General features: G+C 34.3%; 1 protein-coding gene across 5 annotated transcripts in view; it reads left to right on the top strand.

Moving 5' to 3' along the window:
- DNAH8 (dynein axonemal heavy chain 8) overlaps positions 1-19,948 on the top strand; it is a 140,803-nt gene that overhangs the window by 105,497 nt on the left and 15,358 nt on the right. For all 5 annotated transcript variants that reach the window (XM_061470910.1, XM_061470913.1, XM_061470912.1 and 2 more), the window contains 13 exons: positions 933-1,104; positions 1,879-2,034; positions 4,183-4,338; positions 5,665-5,847; positions 6,319-6,424; positions 7,272-7,524; positions 7,624-7,814; positions 9,729-9,850; positions 12,496-12,614; positions 13,901-14,103; positions 15,035-15,108; positions 16,879-17,031; positions 19,395-19,550. In XM_061470910.1, coding sequence (XP_061326894.1) covers positions 933-1,104; positions 1,879-2,034; positions 4,183-4,338; positions 5,665-5,847; positions 6,319-6,424; positions 7,272-7,524; positions 7,624-7,814; positions 9,729-9,850; positions 12,496-12,614; positions 13,901-14,103; positions 15,035-15,108; positions 16,879-17,031; positions 19,395-19,550 — 2,044 coding nt within the window. The remainder of the gene's footprint in view (positions 1-932; positions 1,105-1,878; positions 2,035-4,182; positions 4,339-5,664; positions 5,848-6,318; positions 6,425-7,271; positions 7,525-7,623; positions 7,815-9,728; positions 9,851-12,495; positions 12,615-13,900; positions 14,104-15,034; positions 15,109-16,878; positions 17,032-19,394; positions 19,551-19,948) is intronic.

The raw sequence follows: 19,948 nt of genomic DNA, 5'->3' as shown, positions 1-19,948 counted from the left end.
TCACATAAGTGCTAAGTGTTGCTTGCTTGTATTTAAGTTCAGACCAATACTTGTGCTTTGGCGATTTATTTCCAAAGGGATTATTTCCAGTGCAGTTATATCCCTCTATTACAGCTCTTCCTGTCCCTCTTAACGCTGCATCTTGTTCCAGCGTTACCTGGCAAAGTGAAAACTTCAGTTAGGCAGGAGGTAGAGATGATCTAAGCCTAACTCTGGGAAGGAAAAAGGAAGAACTCCTAGCTTAATACTGGATAGTCTGATTTTAGTTACGACATATTTAAGTAAAAGGAGCCCTAGAGATCAGACAGTAACTTTTATCCTATAGTCTGTGTGTTGAAACATGTGGAACAGTAGGTCTTATTCTAATAAACTTGGAAACTTGAAAGTCTCCATTGTTTTGCTATCCAAATGACAACATGTTGAGCAGTGTTAGAGCTAGAGGTTCTAGTTGTCTAGAAAATAGGAATACTGTCAAAATGGTTGTTAAAGAGCCTGAAAGTTTAGACTGGGCTTGTATGGAATGCTTCTGTTTCTGTAAATTTCCTATAGGGAAATTTTACATGTCTATTGAGGTCTGCTCATTCCAAGAGAATTAAGGTTGTAACTTTCAATAAATATTGTATTGCAGACATATTTTTAATATGAAATAAACCAATTTCTTCCTTCAGTTATGAAAGAAGGAATAGTCATCTGGGCTTTATTATGTTGTAGGGCTGAATATGATGTTTTCATATATTGCTCTTAAGTTTTGCCAAAGAAAAAAACCCAAACATTTTTTTTGAAGCATAAAGAAACTATTTGTTGTTCTCAAAGAGCCTCCTTGAATTGTCCTCAGAACGGAAATCTTCTGGTGTTTCAAAAGCTGGTTGTCTAAATCTATAGAAATTGAAATTCTATATCACCTTTTAATTATTATTTTATTCGTTTTCTAGACTTGTGGGAGATGTACTGCTCTGCACAGCTTTTCTTTCATACTGTGGACCTTTTAATCAAAACTTCAGGGATTTTTTGCTTAAAGATTTATGGGAAACTGAGATGAGAGCCCATAAAATCCCCTTTACTGAAAATTTGAACCTGATTTCTATGCTGGTAGATCTGCCAACAGTAAGTTCTTGGTGATGGATGGGTTTCAATTCAATGTCAATTAATATATTCTGTGACTATTAGCCAGCATTATGCTTGCTTAAAAAGGATCTATAATCCTCAGTATTGCTGTGCAGTGTATTTCTGTGGTTTCCTAATGTTCTTGGCAAATTCCACTAAAGATCTGAGTGCTGAGCAATGTTCAGATACATAAAAAGGTTACATATTATAAACAAGTGACATACAATTAGACAAATGCTGGTATGATAATGCACTTTCAAGTACTCATAGATATCTACTAAAACAGGGGGTTTGGTTATTAGCTTTTTTTAGGTTCTGTCAATATTATCTGAGCCTGGTTTCAAAAATAAATCTCATATAATAAATACATTTAAAAAAGAATGCATAAAGTCTTTTCATTTAACAGGAATGAAGGAGAAGTCAAACAGAGAATGATGCCAGTGTCCTTCAGTAAATATTAAGCCCCAAAAGCTGTTTTAGCCTGGTTTTCTCTTAATTGATCACAATTTTTAATTTGGCTGTCCAAGTACCTTTTGGCTTTCTTACACTTTTAAAATATATTTTTTTTTTATCATTAAATACATCAATAAAGATAAAATCCTGGAAATATTTTTCCATCTGCATTAATCATTTTTCAGGAGGTTCAGGAATGCATCCCTGTGGGCTTGATGTTCCCATTATTTCTTAGAACAGTCATAATTGAAGGATAATGCAGTGAGATTTTATTCCAAACTACTCGCTTTTTTTGTTGTTGTTTCATTTTGTATTCTCCAGATTACTGAATGGAATATTCAAGGGCTGCCTGGAGATGATTTCTCAATTCAGAATGGTATCATTGTCACTAAATCAGCTAGATACCCACTTTTGGTAGACCCACAGTCTCAAGGAAAAGCATGGATTAAAAAGAAAGAAGAGGATAATGACTTACTGGTGAGTATCGTTTTAAAGGAATAATGTGCTAGTTTATATTCCTTCAAACATTGTTGCTTTAGGTTGTGTCTGCTTTTGAGTCAATGTAGCTATCATACATACATATCTGAGAACTGTAACTTGTATGGAGACTGACAATGTGGATGCACCAGCAGGGAACTTGACAAGAATCTTTGAATCCGATTTAAGGACTAGGAAAGGATTATATAATTTGTAAATGTTGGAATACTGGTATGAAAAAAACTACCAAGAAGTATGAAAGAGAAGGAGGTAGCCTTATGTTCAAAATTGGCATGTTCTCTATCCATAAAGAGCAAAGTAGTGAAAAGTATAGCATAAGAGTATAATATGAAATTATTTTTTGAGAGTGAACTGGGCAACTATTAGTAAGATTACAGACAAAGGCAGTATAACTTTGAAAATGTAGGCAAAGTACTTAAACTGATGCAGTCCAGAAGTTAGAACTCCAGATGGAATTCATACATGAAGTTATTGCTACAAAAGTAAATTGAAGACAACCAGTTGAAATGAGATCTAAGACAAATTCATGTATCCTGATGTTACTGCAATTTTAATAGCTCTTTTATAGCTTAAGCCAATGAGGTTAAATATCTGCTCATGAAATAATAATGCAAAGATATTCACATGACACCTGTAATTTGCATCACAAAAGAATTTTTCACAAATGAAGTAGCATGTAAAAAGGAACCTACATTTTTAAACCCTGCGAAATCTCGTACGTCCTCCAGAATTTCAATAAATTTTCAGCACTTTAGGATTTCTAGATTTTGAAGATTGGAGTAAAGTGAATGTGAAGTTCTTGCTTATCATTCTACTGTTAATAAAACAAACTGTCAGAACCACAGAAAAGTTGAGGTTGAAAAGGATGTCCGAAGATCTAGTGCAGCATCCCTGCTCAGAGCAGGATCTACTAAAGCAGGTTGCCCAGGACTGTGTCCATTCAGGTTTTGAATACCTCCAGGGATGGACACTTCACCACCTCTCTGAGCAGTCACCACCAGCAGTGTTCAACCACCATCACAATAATGTTGTGCGATTTTTTTTCTTATGTTTAAATTGAATTATCTATATTTCAAATGATGACAATTGTGTCTTGGCCTGTTACTGTGTGCCACCAAGAGGGGCTTGCCTCCCTAGTCTTCATTCTCACTCACCAGATATTTATGTACATAGGTAAATACCCTTGTAAACCTTCTGGAGGCTAAATAATCCCAGGTCTCATCTTCCCTCATATGTCAAGTGCTCCTTAATAGTCTTGGTGGTCCTTTGCTGGACTCACCTCAGTGCCTTTCTTACACTGGGGAGTCCAGAAATAGGTAGAGGAATCAAAATACGCATCTCCAGTACTGAGCAGAGGGGAAAAATTCCCCTCCTCAACATCCTGGTAATGTTTCTTCTGATGCAGCCCAGAATGCTGTAGGCCTTTGCTGCAAAGGCAGATTGCTAGCCCATGCTCATCTTGTCCACCGGGACCCCAAGATCCTGCTCTGCAAAGCTGTTTTTCCAGTAGAATGGCCCTATTTCATACCTGCAGAGAGAATCTTGAAAATAATATAGGGACTTTCTGAAAGCCAAAATCTAGGAAGCAAAACAAAACTAGTTAGTGTTTTATTTATTTACATGTTTTTTTATGATTTTATACATTATGAATTCCTTTGAATGATATTTCTAACCTCTGGGTTCATAATATTGTAACAGCAATTAATTTGTTACACTGAGTTCAGGTTTTCAGAAAGAATTTCTCAGAACTTCAAAGCTAAAATTAGAAAACTTAGTCCTCAGGCCATAGAACAGAAAACTGAAAGTTGGGTGTCTGTGTTTTCAAAAATATATATAACACCTTCAATTCCAAATGAATACCAATAATTGATACATTATTACTCTCATAATTAAGTTTCTTAAATTCTGTTACAGCCAATCTTTTAATTCGCCTTTTTATGGTAGTTTTCATTGTATACGCAAGAAGTATTTCTGCATAAATCGCTGCATGGTCAATCTTTATTACTTCATTTGAAATGCAACCATCAAAGACAATGAAAAAATTTTTAATTGTTATATCTGTGGTTTTCATGTAGGACTTCAAAGAAAAATTTTTATCCTTACACTGATTTATAATTTACTTTTGAGGTTACAACTTTGAATGACAAGTATTTCCGTACACACCTAGAAGATAGTGTTTCACTGGGACGATCGCTTGTGATTGAAAACATAGGTGAAGATTTGGATCCAGTCCTTGATAATATATTAGAAAAGAATTTCATGAAATCTGGAACTTCTTGTAAGGTTAGTAATAAAAAAAAAAAAAAAAAGACTTTGAATAAGTAGTTTGCTTTGTTATGAATGATATTTCATCCTTTTACCCAAACCTCTGATGAATCAGGTAAATTCTATATTCAGTAGGGCGGTCTGAAGAATCAAACTGAAGTAACTAAATATAGGAGAGAGAACCCCAGCTGAGTAGTACATTCATGAGTCTAAAATTGAATTTAACTACTGAAGTTGCTACTAAAGATTCCAAACTGGAATGAGTTATGTTTATCATGTTAAATGCTTACAATACTTTCTATTGATTTTTGAGCAATTTCATTTTACACAGTTTAAAAGAATTAAAAGAATTGAAAGTATCTCTCTTTTCCTAGTGTGGAGCACTGACTGTAGCAACTGCAGAATCTTTACTTTGAAATAGAGCTATTTTCTGATGGAACAAGCCGAAAAGCACAAAGTTTTATAAATAATATTAAGTATATTCACAGTCTTGAAAAATCATGAGTCTTTCTCCCCTTCATTAGATAAAGAAATCAATCCTAAATTTAAAAACACCTCTCCTTCAAACATCCTGAAATAAAATGACTACGCATGCTTTATATTTCTGTATGTATTTTTCTCAAATAACCTTAATTAACCGGCTGGGATATGAGAGATATCATCAATATGATGCTATTGAAAATAAAATAATTACTATTTTTGTAGAGTAGTTTTATTTTGAATGTCAGAGCAAACAAGGGAGTCATTTGGTCCTGTTTCTTCTTAAGCCTGGTATTTGAAATGGCCTTGGAGACTCATACACAGTGATCAGGTTTCCTTATGCACATGCAGATTTCAAGTTAGACTGCTGATTTAGGATATTTTAACTTCTATTAAAAAAAATCTGTGGAAAACTCTGAATAAATTCTTAGTTCCTTTAGAAAGATTCTTTAAGATCTGCTTAGTCTTAATAAATATAAAAATAATTTCTAACAATTTATGGTCCATTGTTGGATAGTATTTTCTTTTTTTCGTGAACACACCAGAACAATGATTTCAAACATACATAGTTTTTGCCATCTTACTTTGAGGTGTGATTAGAAGCACAAAACCTAAACCAAATAGTTCTGAAGACATGAACTAGAACCCACAGTGGAGATTATCTGGAGGGGAATGCTACTTTTGTAATGTACCCTAACTTTACCTTAGGTCATTGATTGTTATTTTCATGACAAATTTGAATTGTGAAATGCATCTCCTCTCTTTGGCATTTCCAATAACATAATTTTTTTTTTCTGATCAATATTATTGAGTCAAATAAACCTCATTTTCCTCTGCTTAATACTATTCTAACTTACTCCACAGGTGAAAGTTGGTGATAAGGAAGTAGATATTATGAATTCATTTAGACTGTACTTTACTACAAAGCTACCTAATCCTGCTTTCACACCTGAAATTAATGCAAAAACATCGGTTATTGATTTTACTGTTACAATGAAAGGACTTGAGAATCAACTGCTCAGAAGAGTAGTCCTTACTGAAAAACAGGTAACTTAATAACCATGGTGATGGTTTGGTTGTGGTTTTTTTTTTGTTTTTTAATTATTTAACTGGTTTTATTATGTGAGGAAAAAGAAATGTTCAAATGGAAAAAAGACATCAGCCATTTTCTAAAGCTTTATTCAGAGTCAGTATAGAAATTTCCAAGTAACAGAAATACATCTAGAGGATCTTCTGTATATGACTGTCAGCATAGCATGAACACTTAAGTACAAGTATTTGTCATTGATAAGATACTTCATATGATGCTGAATAAAAACTGCTTAAAAAAAAAAAGTTATAAAAATATGTTTTAGATACCTGAAAAATTAAAAAGTAAAATGCACATTTCATGGCTGCATCCAACTCTTCACCTCTATCAAATTTCATGAACCTGAAAAATCAGCAACTGAATTTTAAGTATGACTCATAGATACAGACCCTAAAATGTCATGGCATTTTCTTGTTTTTTAATAATAGGAACTAGAGGCAGAACGAATTGCACTCATGGGAGATGTAACTTCAAATAAGAGGAAGATGAAAGAACTGGAAGACAATCTTCTGTACAAACTAAGTGCAACCAAAGGTTTTGTATCAAAGGATTAAGAGATTAGACAGGTTAAACTGATTCACAAAAGAACCTTTCCATGCAGAATTTTATTTATGCATCTAAGATACAATCAGGGAACATCCAGTGGTAGGAATTAGAAGTATGGTGATTTACTGGAGCATGAGGGATTTGGAACTATAGAATTCCACTATATACAACTGTGGACACCAAGTATTTTTAACACCTAAACAAGTTTTGTGAAAGAAACCAATTTCTTGAGAGCTTTCTGCACCTCAAATGAGATAAAAGTATCTGATCATGGGCAAGTCCTTAAGCCATTGAAAATGCAAGGTAAAATAGGCTAGTTAAAATGATGTTGAAAATCTTTTGTAGTCTATTAGGAGCCTGCACATGATCAATTACTATCTCTTTGGTGGAAACAGAAGGTGGCGCCTTCTAGCAAATCAATCACTAAGTGCCTAAGATGTGTGAATACTGTTGTGTGACCGTTGCCCTTAGGACCCTAAGTCTTTTTGACTTTGTGTGTACCAATCAATAGACTTTAAAATAATTAAAGTACTGTGTATGAATGTATGTTATGTGCATAAGAAAGCTGACTTCTCCAATACATGCTGCAAAGCTGGTGGTATAGATACATTCATATTGACACAGGCAGAATGCATTTGTTTAGAGTGTTGAATATAAAAATAGTTTTAGTATTGCATATCCTGTTTGGTCTCCATTTTAAAAGCTTTCTGCAATTCAGTAAATAATTTCCATTTATTATAAATAATTCCTGTAATTTAGCCTTTTGATTTTTACAGATATGAATTAAAAATGTTGTTATTAGAATGCCTTAAACATCAAATATTTTACTTTTTAGGTTCACTAGTAGATGATGAATCGTTGATTGGTGTTCTGCAAACAACTAAGCTAACAGCTGCTGAAGTAGCTGAAAAGTTGGCTGTGGCAGCAGAAACTGAAGTGAAGATTAACACTGCTCAGGAGGAATATCGACCTGCTGCTACACGCGGAAGCATTCTTTATTTTCTTATTACAGCAATGAGCATGGTCAATAATATGTATCAAATTTCACTGGCTCAGTTCTTGAAGTTATTTGATCAATCCATGGCCAAGTAGGAAGGCACAGATTTTTTTACGATTCAGATATTTGTCTTTCCAATGTATTTGCTGTTATTAACATGCTTTGGTTTTGCTTCGTTTCCATTATTCAGATCTGGGAAGTCTCCTGTACCTCAGAAAAGAGTCTCAAATATTATTGAGTATCTTACCTTTGAAGTTCACTCATATTCTGTTAGAGGCTTGTACAAAAATCACAAATTCCTCTTTACCCTTTTAATGACATTAAAAATTGATCTTGAGAGAGAATATGTGAAAACCAAAGAGTTCCATACGTTCATTAAGGGTAAGTATAGTTTTTTTGGCTACATGGTTTCTACCAATAGTTCTCTGGGAACTACCTCTGTCCTTATCCCTGCTGTGGTCCAGTGAAGTTAGATGCCCATCTCTGTTCTTCCTCCACCATTTAACCATGCTGTGCTCTATCCTGAGATTAAGATTATAGTTCTGCTTCTCTCCATCAATTTGTTTAATAATTATATACTTTTGCATTATCTGTGTATCCTTATTTTTATAAATAAGGTAACTTCTTGCTCCTTTGCTTCACTGTTGAATAAAGCTATCTTCTAAGTTGCCAGAACAGATGCATGTAAAGTCCAGGAAGTGATACAGTTTTTTCTCAGTTTAGCTAGATAGGAAAGTATTGCATGTATTATTCTGGATGCTGGAACTTTTCATATATGCCTATGAATGGCAAAATAAAAACTAATGAAAGGAGAGGCATTGCATATTTAACTCATTAATATAATAAATTATTAACCATAAGAATTTAGCAGGATTTATCAAAAAATTAGGGATGTATATTACTAACAAGATTATCAGTGATTCTATGATTCTATTACAATGAGAAACACATTATTTACACTTTTGTAATTCTCATTCTTAATTGAATAAGTCTGCCTCAAAAAAATTAAGGTTTAAAATTTTTCCCAGAAGCAAAAGCTTCCCTAAGATCTGTTTACTGTCCACTCATTGGAGCTTTTTGCTCTCTTTTGATGTTAATTGTTCTCATTGGCGTACTAATGTCCAGATTCAGCAAGGTGATTCTTGTGTTCCTACTTAAGGATACTCAGGTAGCTAGAGCAGAGATTCTGCTTTGTGAAAATCATCACTGATAGAAAAATAAGATTCTTGCATCCTTGAAGCATGCAGGAGAGCATCTCAAAGAATTAATTCTTTCCCTGTAAAGTCAATATTCATTATAACAGTGACCTACATGAATAAATAATCTTGGCTGTGGAGACCACCTAATAACACCTTCTAGTTTTCCCAAGAAGTGGCATTAATTAATTTGTGGAGAATTGGGAAGAGGCAACTGCAACAAGAATAAAATTGTGATAAAAAGTTAATTATAAAAGAAAGTTAAAAGCTAATCTGCTTAAAATTGGATTGCAATCTTATCCCAGGGGTGCTCCTTTGAGTTTCCTCTTCAATTGCATATTGGTGGATGTGAAACATGTATTATATAAGGCCAGATAGCCATTATATATGCTATTTAAAATTGTTTGTGCTTGATAGGCTGTCTAGGATTGACTGATTCCATCAGTCCAGAGTTTCTTTCTTTTCTTGTTGTGAACATATGAAAAGGAAACAAGATTATTAAGAATTTCCAATACTTCAAATATAATCAGTATCATTGTATGAACTTTTAACAACAAACTATATAGAGCACATGCTCTTAGATGAGGGGCTGAGAGAACTGGGCTTGTTCAGCTTGTCAAACATAAGACTTAGGGGAGACTCAATAGTAGTCTTCCATCACCTATGAGAAGGCCATTATGAATACAGAGCCTGGCTCTTTAGTGGTGCACAAGAAGATGAGAGCCAACAGAAATAAACTGGAAAAAGAAGAGAGATTCAGAGATGAATGTAAGGGTCAGGGTTTGTTTTTTTTTTCATTATGAGAACAAACGTTAGAACTCATACAGTTTCCATCCTTGGAGGTTTTTAAGATCAGACAGGATATAGACCTGATTTTATCTCAGCTGACCCTGCTTTGAACAGGTTGGACTACAGACCTCCTGAGGTCCCTTCCACAGTAAATTATGATCTTATGAAATAAATGCAGAGTACACAAGAGTGCAATTAGCACCCCTGTGAAAATTACATGGGCCAGAAAACATAATTTAGAAAGAAATACCAAATGTATCTTGACTCCTGGAATGCCATGTGTATTTCATCAGAATGTTTGTATCTACAGGAGGTGCAGCGCTGGATCTACAGGCTTGCCCACCCAAACCATTCCACTGGATTCTTGACATGACGTGGCTAAACCTAGTGGAATTGAGCAAACTCCCACAGTTTGCAGAAATTTTGGATCAGGTGATATCTACTAATTGTCTCTTTAATGTTAATAACCAGTTTCCTAATCATAACTGTGTTCCTGTGTTTTACATTTGGAGTGCACAAGAGATGTGGTTAAGAACAAGGCCACAGAATACAGCATGAAAACATAGAAGTGAACAGCTAGGTAGCATGAATGGAGGTATATTTATTTGCTCTGGGTTTTTTGTATGTTTTATTGTATTTTGTATTATAGTCATTGAGGTAAAAAAGAGAACAGGAGCAAAGAACTGTTAAAAAAGGAAGTCATTGAAAGAGAGACAAAACCAAGGAGAAAGGATTAAAAAGTAGAGGTATCAAAAAGGCTCAGAAAGTTAATCTATGGGTGTCAGGTTTTAAGTTACAGTTCTTTATATCTTGAATCTGGTAGATTTTTACTAGTAAATTGTTTGCTGCTTGTTTTTAAATACTCATTTCCATTCCAAGGTTAACTTGTTATTCAGATATGATGAGCTAGTTTAAAAATACTATTTATTGATACATATATGAACTTATATGTGCATAATCTTGTGACATGTTTCCTTTAGTAAATTTCTCTTTTTTTTAGTTTAGTTAAAACACTCCCTAAGCATTTCTCTTTCTATACCTCCTAAACACTCCTTGCTATTCAGGCTAATAGCCAGGAGATTAAGTTCTTCTTGCTGTTAAAGCACTGGTCATCCAAGTTCATTTTGTGATGGCATTTAGTGCCCTGAAGGGTAGCAGAGATTTTCTCTAATTTTTGCACCTGGAAGCGGTCATGGCTGTTTCTTAACTCTGCATCAAGGCAAGATCTGGATACATACCAGCTGATTTCTTCCAGGTTTTAGTTTGTGGACTTATCAAAACAGAATATTGAGTCAGGAGAAAGTTGGATGAATTTTAGTTGAGTCTTCATATGGATTAGGGCACCAGAACCCAAAATGCATGCCACATCACAGTTGCTAACACTGTTTAAATTTAGCTAATACTGTTTCAATTTGGCTGTGGGGTTATGAATTATGTATTTTCTTTTTAATTTGTAAATTGTAATGGCTCTTTATAGCACTTTTCTAAAATTGATGCAAACAAAATTTTAGACTCCAAAATACACAGGTGACCACGTTACCCCTAAAAGGCCTCCTTTTTAACTAATCTTTTAGCACTAACTTAAAATTTCCATGTATTTGCAAGCTGAAATGTGACAATTAGAGGATTTTGTAACACATAGAGATGAAATCTGGGAGGGTGCCAACTAAGATATCAATTAAAGTGCATATATGGAGATAACATCTTTTTAATACTTATCTGCATCCATTAGTTATGCTTTTCTATTTGGATCATCATATTAAATACTACTGGATCATTATTCACTTAGAAGCAAACAGAGAATTATTTAAAGTAAGAAAAAGAAAGCTTGAAAACGGTATGCTCAGTTCTCAAGACATTGCCTATGTTTTTCTTTTTTTCTTGCCAGTTACATTTTTTTTGTTCTCTAATAATTAAGTCCTCCAGTTCCAGATGCCTAATTTAACCTAATAAAGACATATCCCTCTTTAAACATTTAGATGACCCTGTTCGTTTTCACACTGCTACTTCCACTTGTGGTTGAGAGGTGGTACAAAGAAATACATAATGAAAGCTTAATGATTTTACCGAGCCAACTAAAGTCCCTTTAGCTCACTAATCTATCTCTGGCTGTGGCCTAGCTTTGAAAAGGTACCTCTTCTGAATACACCTCTAGCATGTGCTTAGGTTGATGACTGTTGATGTAGAACTGAGCTATTTGCTTATAAGGTTGTTTTTCTCAGACATGGATTATAGTTCAGAAAGGGGTATTCGATGTTTATTGATCTCTCTGAATTTCATTATAGCAAATATGTGGTTGGAAGATGTCCCTATATGTTCGTTTCTCACTCCTCTCCCAATCCATGATTGGTGTGGGTTGTTCTGAAACTATTATCTGAAACCAAGTCAGTCAACTGGACAGAGTTCCTTGGATTATAACAGGCATATGGAACTGTATTTCAGAACAGATGGTATCAGTGTACTCCTTTGTTCTCTTTCCAGTGATCTGAGAACATTGTGGTAGCTGACTCTTCTCAGTCACTGCATTAGAGGCTCTACTGCAAAGCAATTTTCACTCTGTTCTGACCACCATGTTCTTGTCCTATTAGATCCTTGCTTTGCAAGGTGCCTGAATAATGATCTTATTTGTAGTCAGATTTATTCTTTCACAAGTGAAAAACATACTAGAGTCTGTTATTTTTCATGTGTGATTCTTTGGCTGCCTGGTCTGCACTGGGACAGATTTTTCTATTCTTCATACTTTGTGAACAGAAGTAATGAGTTAATCACTGTATGACCTCTTGTAGTATAGAATCTTTCTGCTAATTATTGCTTTTTCTCTAAGTAGCTGCATGTGTTCGGGAGGTGAATCAGTGGATAATTGGTTACCTTAGGAGCTGACATCTTAATACTAAAATTTCTGTTTTAAGTATCTTAATAGCAGTTCACATGGCATATGTCTTAAATACTATAGACTTTTAATGTTATTTGTAGCATCATCCTAATATAATAACAGACTCTCATCAAAATGTGCATTTACAAAGGGATTTTGCTGTGGCTGAAATATATTTATATGTATCTTAATGTCATAAATTTAGGTATCCTCTAATGAGAAGCAATGGAAAAGCTGGTTTGATAAAGATGCTCCTGAGGAAGAGATTATACCTGATGGATATAGTGATTCACTTGATATCTTCCGCAAGCTTTTACTCATCAGGTGAGCATCTTCAGAAATTTGGGAAATAACACACATGGTTACATCGCATGTCTTGGCCTATCCAGTGTGCTGTTATCGTAATAGGGTAATTTTAATTAATTTCTGAGTGACTTGAAGTAGTATTTAATCCACTCATGAAGTGTGATTTAATTCACTCACTTCAGAGATAAGCTTTGAAGAGTCTAAAAAATTTATTTCTAGGAAATATATTTATAGCTTTGCTTTTATGCCATGACAAATGGAAACTGGGAATCACATTGCAGCCTCCTCCCAAAAGTCACTGAAAAAGTAGAATCATTCTGATAGTTTTAAAAATTCTTTTATTTCTTCATTTCTTTTAAAATAAGCTATTTTAAATAACTTTCAATATGTTATAATAATTGAAAAAAAATAGGTTTGTGGAAATGCAATACAGGTGCTCTAAACTCCCATGTGAAAAGTGTGTGATTGTACTGAATCAGCTAAGATCTCTGTGGCAGGGCTTGGCGTAGAATGGATTTCCCCAGAGCAGCATTCAGCTGCCTTATACATGAGATCATACCTTCTTATGTTCATTGTATACTTTCCAAGTGCTGCAACAATTAAATCAGAGGTGCTCCATTAAAAAAAAATATAAAATAAGAAAACAAACCAGCAGCATTAATTACTAGACCAAGATTTTTCTTTGGAGGAGATTCAACCTGTGCAATAAAAAGGCTAGAATCTCATGGAAGTACAATATGCCTTTGAATAAGAATCTAAAAATCCCTTTTGCCAAGTGATGTCTTTTATCCAAAAGTAAAAGTTTGTATTTTTTTTCCCCATGGGAAAAAATAAAAGCTCACCTCCAACACAAATGTAATACAATGCCAAAAATTGAAGTCTGTACCCTAAAAGACTAATAAACACAATGAAACATCTACAGAATTCTCCTAAAAGACAAAAACAATCTTGCACTTCCTTACTTGTGTTCTCAGATACAAAATCTGTGTTTATAATGAAGAATGTCCCAGACTGATAAAGGTACCCAGAACAGAAAATCCCAGGGCAAATAGGTAACCTAAGACAAAGTTGTTAGCAACTGAAAAGTACTGAACAGTCCTAAGCAGAGGGGAAGACCACCAGCTCTGTCTATTGTTATATCTGTAAAGACAAACCTTCACACATATATGTGAATGTGTATACACATATAAATGCATATTATGAAGCAAAAATCTATGATAAAAATAGAATTTCTAATTTAAGCCTGGTCTTTGCAACAGGAAGAGGAAGTGAATTAGTATCCTGGTATATATGTTAATTTCTAGGTCTTGGTGTCCAGATCGAACCCTTTCCCTAGCCAGGAAATATATTGCAAGTTCCTTGAGTGAGAAATACACAGAGCCATTCATTTTGGATTTAGAAAAAACATGGGGAGAAAGTGACACACGGTCACCTCTCATCTGTTTCTTGTCTATGGGATCTGACCCAAGTATGCAGATTGAATCCTTGGCTAGGAAGCTTAAATTAGGTATGTAAGCAATTATTCATTGTCATGTGTTAAGATATGGAAGTGTAATGTAAGTAATTTCAAGTTCTGGTTTATTTTTTCTCTGAAAAGTATTTCTTAAATTATGTTGCACTATTGTTCCTGAGCTGTAATCTTAGAGATAAAATAATATTTTAAGTAAAAATGGTATGCTGAGAATCCTTCTGTGTGCAGTTGAACAGTAATGTTTTAATCCCTATCTGTAAGACAATATTTGCAAATTTTGATTGTTGGTTTGGCTTGGTTGGGCTAACTTTTGTTGTTTTTCTGGCATAGTGACAATACTGTTTTCTTGTTTTTACTTTTAACTGCTGATAATGTGAAAATCGGTAATCTGCTTACAAAAAAAAACTAACCAAAAATACCCACAAGATCAGCATTTGTATATTCTGGATTTTATGTCTGCATCATATGTAAAGTTTGAAGAACTGTGCATATGAACTGAGTTAGAAGTAGGAACATATAATCTTGTTAGTAGTCGCATTAAATTTTTTGAATATATTACAATTATATGATTTGCTTACTTACATGGCTTCATTATCTATATTTAAAGAAAAATCTGGGTTCATATTTCAAACGCTGTAGCTTTGTTAAGATTTGGCAGTGTTTCATTTCTACAAACACTGTAAATATTGTGGATGTATATATGAATATCATTTTACAAAGATATAGTGTTTAGGAAAATTACATATAGTAGTATAATACGATAGTAAAGGGATAATTTTTCCATTTAAAATATATAAAAGTATATAATATACATTTTTGCATTCAAAAGAATATATTTTTGCATTAAAGTGTACTTAATTGTATTTATATCACTGTTTTGGGGGGCTGAATTGGAATTCTTACTTTTTCTCAAGAATGTAAGTTCATTAATCATATGTTGTCAAATATGTTGTCAAATGTGTTGTAGAATGTGTGACTGTCTCTATGGGTCAAGGACAAGAAGTTCATGCACGCAAATTCATACAGGCATCAGTGCAACAGGTGGGAAAAAACACTGCAATATAAGTTGACTGTTTTAGTGTTCTTTAACACGTCGGTCATAATGAGGAAATGCTTCCTTAGACTTCTGCAAAGTCATGTCCTCTTTATCTGATAGACGAAAGCACTTAAGAGTCTTTCCAGGACTTCCCGTCTTTTTTGCAGAAAAAAAGAAAAGGCCAGGCAGTATCAGTTCAGGGAATTCCAACTGTATTATAGAATCATAGAATAGTTTGTGTTAGAAGGGATCTTTTAAGATCATTTGCTCCAACCCCCTTCTACAATGACCTGGGACATCTTCAACTATGTCTTTGTCTACCATCTGTGAGATAGCTTCATTTGAGGAGGGGTTAAAAAAGAATCTTGTCAGATGATGTTTATTCATTTGAACAGTATACAATCTGCTTAATTTGTGATTTTCTATTATGGACATACGTGTATATGTCTTTAGGCATATGGCCTTTGCTACACGATTTCTAGGTACTACTGTATAATCCAAGGTTCTCTAGCTAATGCAGCCTTGGTTGTGGAAGCTCTCTATATTGTACCTATATTGTGTCCAGTAACCTCTGAATTCCTTCCAACTGTTGTGACACCAGTACTGGAATTTGGATGTACACCACTCTGGAAAAAGAAAAAAAAGAAATCCACTGGTAACAAATTCTGAACTAAATGCCTTGGCAGTGCGCACATTTTACAGAAGGGGGGAGATATGTGAACATCAAATCTGAAACAATGCAGAATTAATAAAAATGAAGACAAATCTCCATGTTTTTTTCCTACCTCTGCCCAGGAGTATATAATATGATTAAAACTGTGGTGCTGTATTGCATGTAGATAATTTAAAAAAAATGAGCCTGATTCATTTAGGAATGTGATAAACTGATTAAAGGCCTTCCTCAAAAAAAGTCAATCGCAATAAAAGAAGAAAAAAAGTCCATAATTTAATATTTTTTTAATATCCATCAGCTCACCATAAATATGTCAATTATATTTTGTCACCAAATGTTAATTATTTTTAAATGAGTTAAAAAAAAATTGCCAAAATGGAATTACAAGCAGTAATGAAATCCACACATCACTGTTTAGAACTGATTAAATAATATCCCATTTTAATATCAGGCTTCTGATTTATCAGACCTCTAAAGGGATTCTTCAAAAGCTGATGGGTTTAAACTCATAAGCAAAAATACAGATAGATAACAATCAAAATAGAGCTTTCATGCAATTTTAGAGTTGAATAAGATCAAAATTAATATGCAGAGGTTGAATTTCGTGCAAATACATTTATTTCAGATAAACTAATTGCAGTTAAAAAGTTTCAGAGTCTTGTTACTGTCTCTTTACACTTAATAATTTTATTAAAAAATAAGTTTTTAGAAAATATATTTCTTAGATTTCAGCTGTTGCTTTTCTGCTGACATTCTTTCGGGTCTGGTAGCGGTATTACTTAATACTGGAGAGGAGAGGAATTACTTCTTTTTGCCACTAGGTAGCACTGGTACTTTACTTAGAATATTGGCTCCGGTTATGTTATTTTCACTGTGAACAATAGGACTTGGAAATAACTGTTGCACTGACTTTTCCTATTTGCTTTAACTGTGACAATATCAAATCAAATGATAATACATATTCAGGAGCAATCCAAAAGTAAAAAATAAAAATAAAAAATTAATGCAAGACCAAATTTGATTCTAGTATAGGCAATTGGTTTTAGCATTATAAATAACTTACTCTAAATTGTATATTGTAATAGTCTATATTCTTATTTAGGGAGGCTGGGTGTTACTTCAGAATTGTCATCTTGGACTGGATTTCATGGATGAACTGCTGGAGACACTTCTTACTGTTGAGATACGGAATGAGACATTTAGAGTTTGGCTAACTACTGAGCCACATCCTAAATTCCCAATTGCACTGCTACAGGTTTGTTTAACTACTTAAGTCCAGTACCTCAAGCCATCAAAATTATGCTAATTAAGTTTGCAAATTGAAATTAAATTAATGGGGGAAAAAAAAACCAAAACAAAACCCAAGAAAAAATGAACTTACCTCACAATGCAAGTAACACCTTAAACAGGAAGGTTACTTACCCGTAATTGGAAGTTCTCAAAGATGCATTATGTATGTGTGAGCTCACATTAATTCAGTACACAGAAACACTTGAATCAAAACTATCTCTTTTTCCCAACCCAGCCTTGTGAACAGAGTAATGCCTGCAACTGTTCTTAGACTCTTCCAGATTTCCCTGTCTGAAATAAAGGATAAAAGGGACATAACATCTCAAAGAACATATTCCACCAAGAAGTAACTTTGGATAAATGATCAGTGGTTTTTCTGTAGATCTCAAGGAGACATTTTCATCAGTACCAGGAAAATTGTCTAAACTCTTACAAAGTACATTTAAGTACATTAAGAGGCTTCTAGCTCTCTCACAGTGGCTCATAATGCTAGTTAATATCTAGTGTAATAGCTGTGCGTTAACATTTCTGTGTTTATAGATCCCTTTCCTTTACAAAAAAAGTGGAAGTCTGCTTAGTGGTTCTCATTCTCTCTAAATAACAATAGATACCATAATCGATACCTGGCATGTGAAGGAAGGGAAGGGTTCCTCTCTTGAATGAATCTAGGAAACAGCCTTCAATAAAAAATGTATGTCACCATGGAAAAGCCTTGTGTATAGACAACTAGTTGTATGGACTTACATTCTCTTGTGTTTTCACAACAGAAAATAAATGCATTCTGCATCTTTAAGGGATTTATGAATTGTGAGGTAACTAAACACACAGTTTGCTAAAAGTGAGACTAGAGACCTGAAGAAGGTTGCTACGTGAATTTCATCACTGCATTTATCTCAAATATCTCACATGTGATTTCCCACTCTATAATATCACACTACACGTTAAAATATTAACATCTTCAGGGATTCCAGAAAATTATTAACAGACAAACCAAAAGCCAGCTCCTTCTCAGAAGAAAGGAGAGAATGATTTCCTCTTTTTTATATAGAGCTTGCAGCAAAAACTGAACAGGATATCTTTTGAAGTGTGGAAAGACTGGTTAGATAGTGTTCCCATTCCATCCAACAGACTAGTGTGTTTATGTGCCTGTAGATAGGTTTTTGCAGAAGACTGGAGCTTGTGTCTGAAACAGCATGTCTGGGCTCTGCAGCCCAGAAATAAGTTTTTGAGACTGAAGTTGGAAAGTCATTCCTTAAAAATAACCTTTTTTTTACCACAAGTATGGAGATGGTAAAACTGCCATGTGAAGTACATATTCATGAATGTCTTCCATTAAGTGTCTGTCAGAAGTAAGAAGAGTTCAGAGCCATACTTACATTTAGCCCACGGGCAGGCATTTAATGTATTTTCAACGCATGCTACCATGTTACCCAAGCCAGCCAGCAAAGTATTTACTGTGGGAACAGAAAAATACTTAGTTTTTATTTGGGTTCCTCCAGCATTTGAAGGTCTCTCAAGGAACAGAGATTCTAGTAAGGCCAGTCTGTGTCTGACCTAATAGATTCAACTGTGCCCCATGAACATAACCCAGCATTGAAATGCAGTAGTACATAGCGGTAAGTAAGTACAACATTCTCTAACACAAAACCCTGTGCTAACTAGTGTTCTTCCACGTAATCTGCAGCTATGGTTTGACAATTGAAATTTTGTAGCAACTATTGTCATAAGGCAGTCAGCATGGAACTGAGGGGCTGTGTTCTAAGGGGCTGTGGCAGTTTACTTCCACAAATGCTGATTCCATGCCTGCTGACCAGAGCGCCTAGGAGCATTCTCAGGTGAATCTAATTTACTTGTGCAGACCTAGCCACAGAGTCCCGAGTAGCCACTGTGAACACAAAGATCTGAGAGGTGAGACTTCTTTGTATTTACTGTGAACTCCTAGGACCAGAAATACAAGATATTTCATCTACTCTGGATAGTTCTCTTCCATGATTCAGTCATTGAATTAGGTGTAGAGAACCATACGATGCCTTCTGAAAAGCATGGCAAGTGCTTCTAGGTTGTTGATGAAAATTCTTGGATCTATGGACAAGTGTCCATGATGGTTCTGACCAACATAAATTGAAGGTCTATATTCAAAATCTTTTGAGGCCTGATCTTGTATGTGCTCAGTTTATGTAATTTACAGTAAAGCTACATATCAACTTTGTATCTACAATGCTTTAGCTATTTATGTTTTATTTATAACTAATAGTTGCAACATTTTTTCATGTTGCTGTTTTTGTTTCAGTAAACAAATCCAATTCCTTTATATTTTTCACATGACAGATTGCTATAAAGTTCACAAATGAACCTCCCCATGGTATACGTGCTGGATTGCAAAGAACATTTTCTGGAATTAATCAGGATCTGTTAGATGTTAGCAACTTGCCTATGTGGAAACCTTTGCTTTACACTGTAGCTTTCCTGCATTCTATTGTTCAGGTACTAGTCACAGAATTTTCAAATAGTGTTATAATTGATGGAGTCACTTTAACAGAGGTTCCTGAAAATATGCATTCTGAGATTTATTGTAGCATCATGTTGCAGGGCTGAAGCTTTAATTTCTTTTCTCTGTATTTCAAGATACCTTATTTTTTTTTTTCTTAAATAAATTTTACACAATTTTTATACTGTGGGTATTTCGAATGAGTTTTTTTTTCTCATCTAACTTTAGCTGTTCGAAAGTTGTTTGGTATAAAGGGGAAAAGCTATCTTTGTAGACAATAGAAATAGATAAGCACTCCAAAAAAGAAAATCAACTTATCTGTCTTAGCTGTCCCTCTATAAAAAAACAAATAATTTTCAAGAGATATATCACTCTTTCTGTCTGTTGATTTCAA

Source organism: Pezoporus flaviventris, unplaced genomic scaffold (assembly GCF_033815535.1).
Source record: "Pezoporus flaviventris isolate CSIRO_AGI_PZ_B2104156 unplaced genomic scaffold, CSIRO_AGI_Pfla_v1 ptg000066l, whole genome shotgun sequence".
Classification (NCBI taxonomy): Eukaryota; Metazoa; Chordata; class Aves; order Psittaciformes; family Psittacidae; genus Pezoporus; species Pezoporus flaviventris.
The sequence above is the reverse complement of the archived record's forward strand: the minus strand, read 5'-3'. Positions and strand labels throughout refer to the sequence as shown.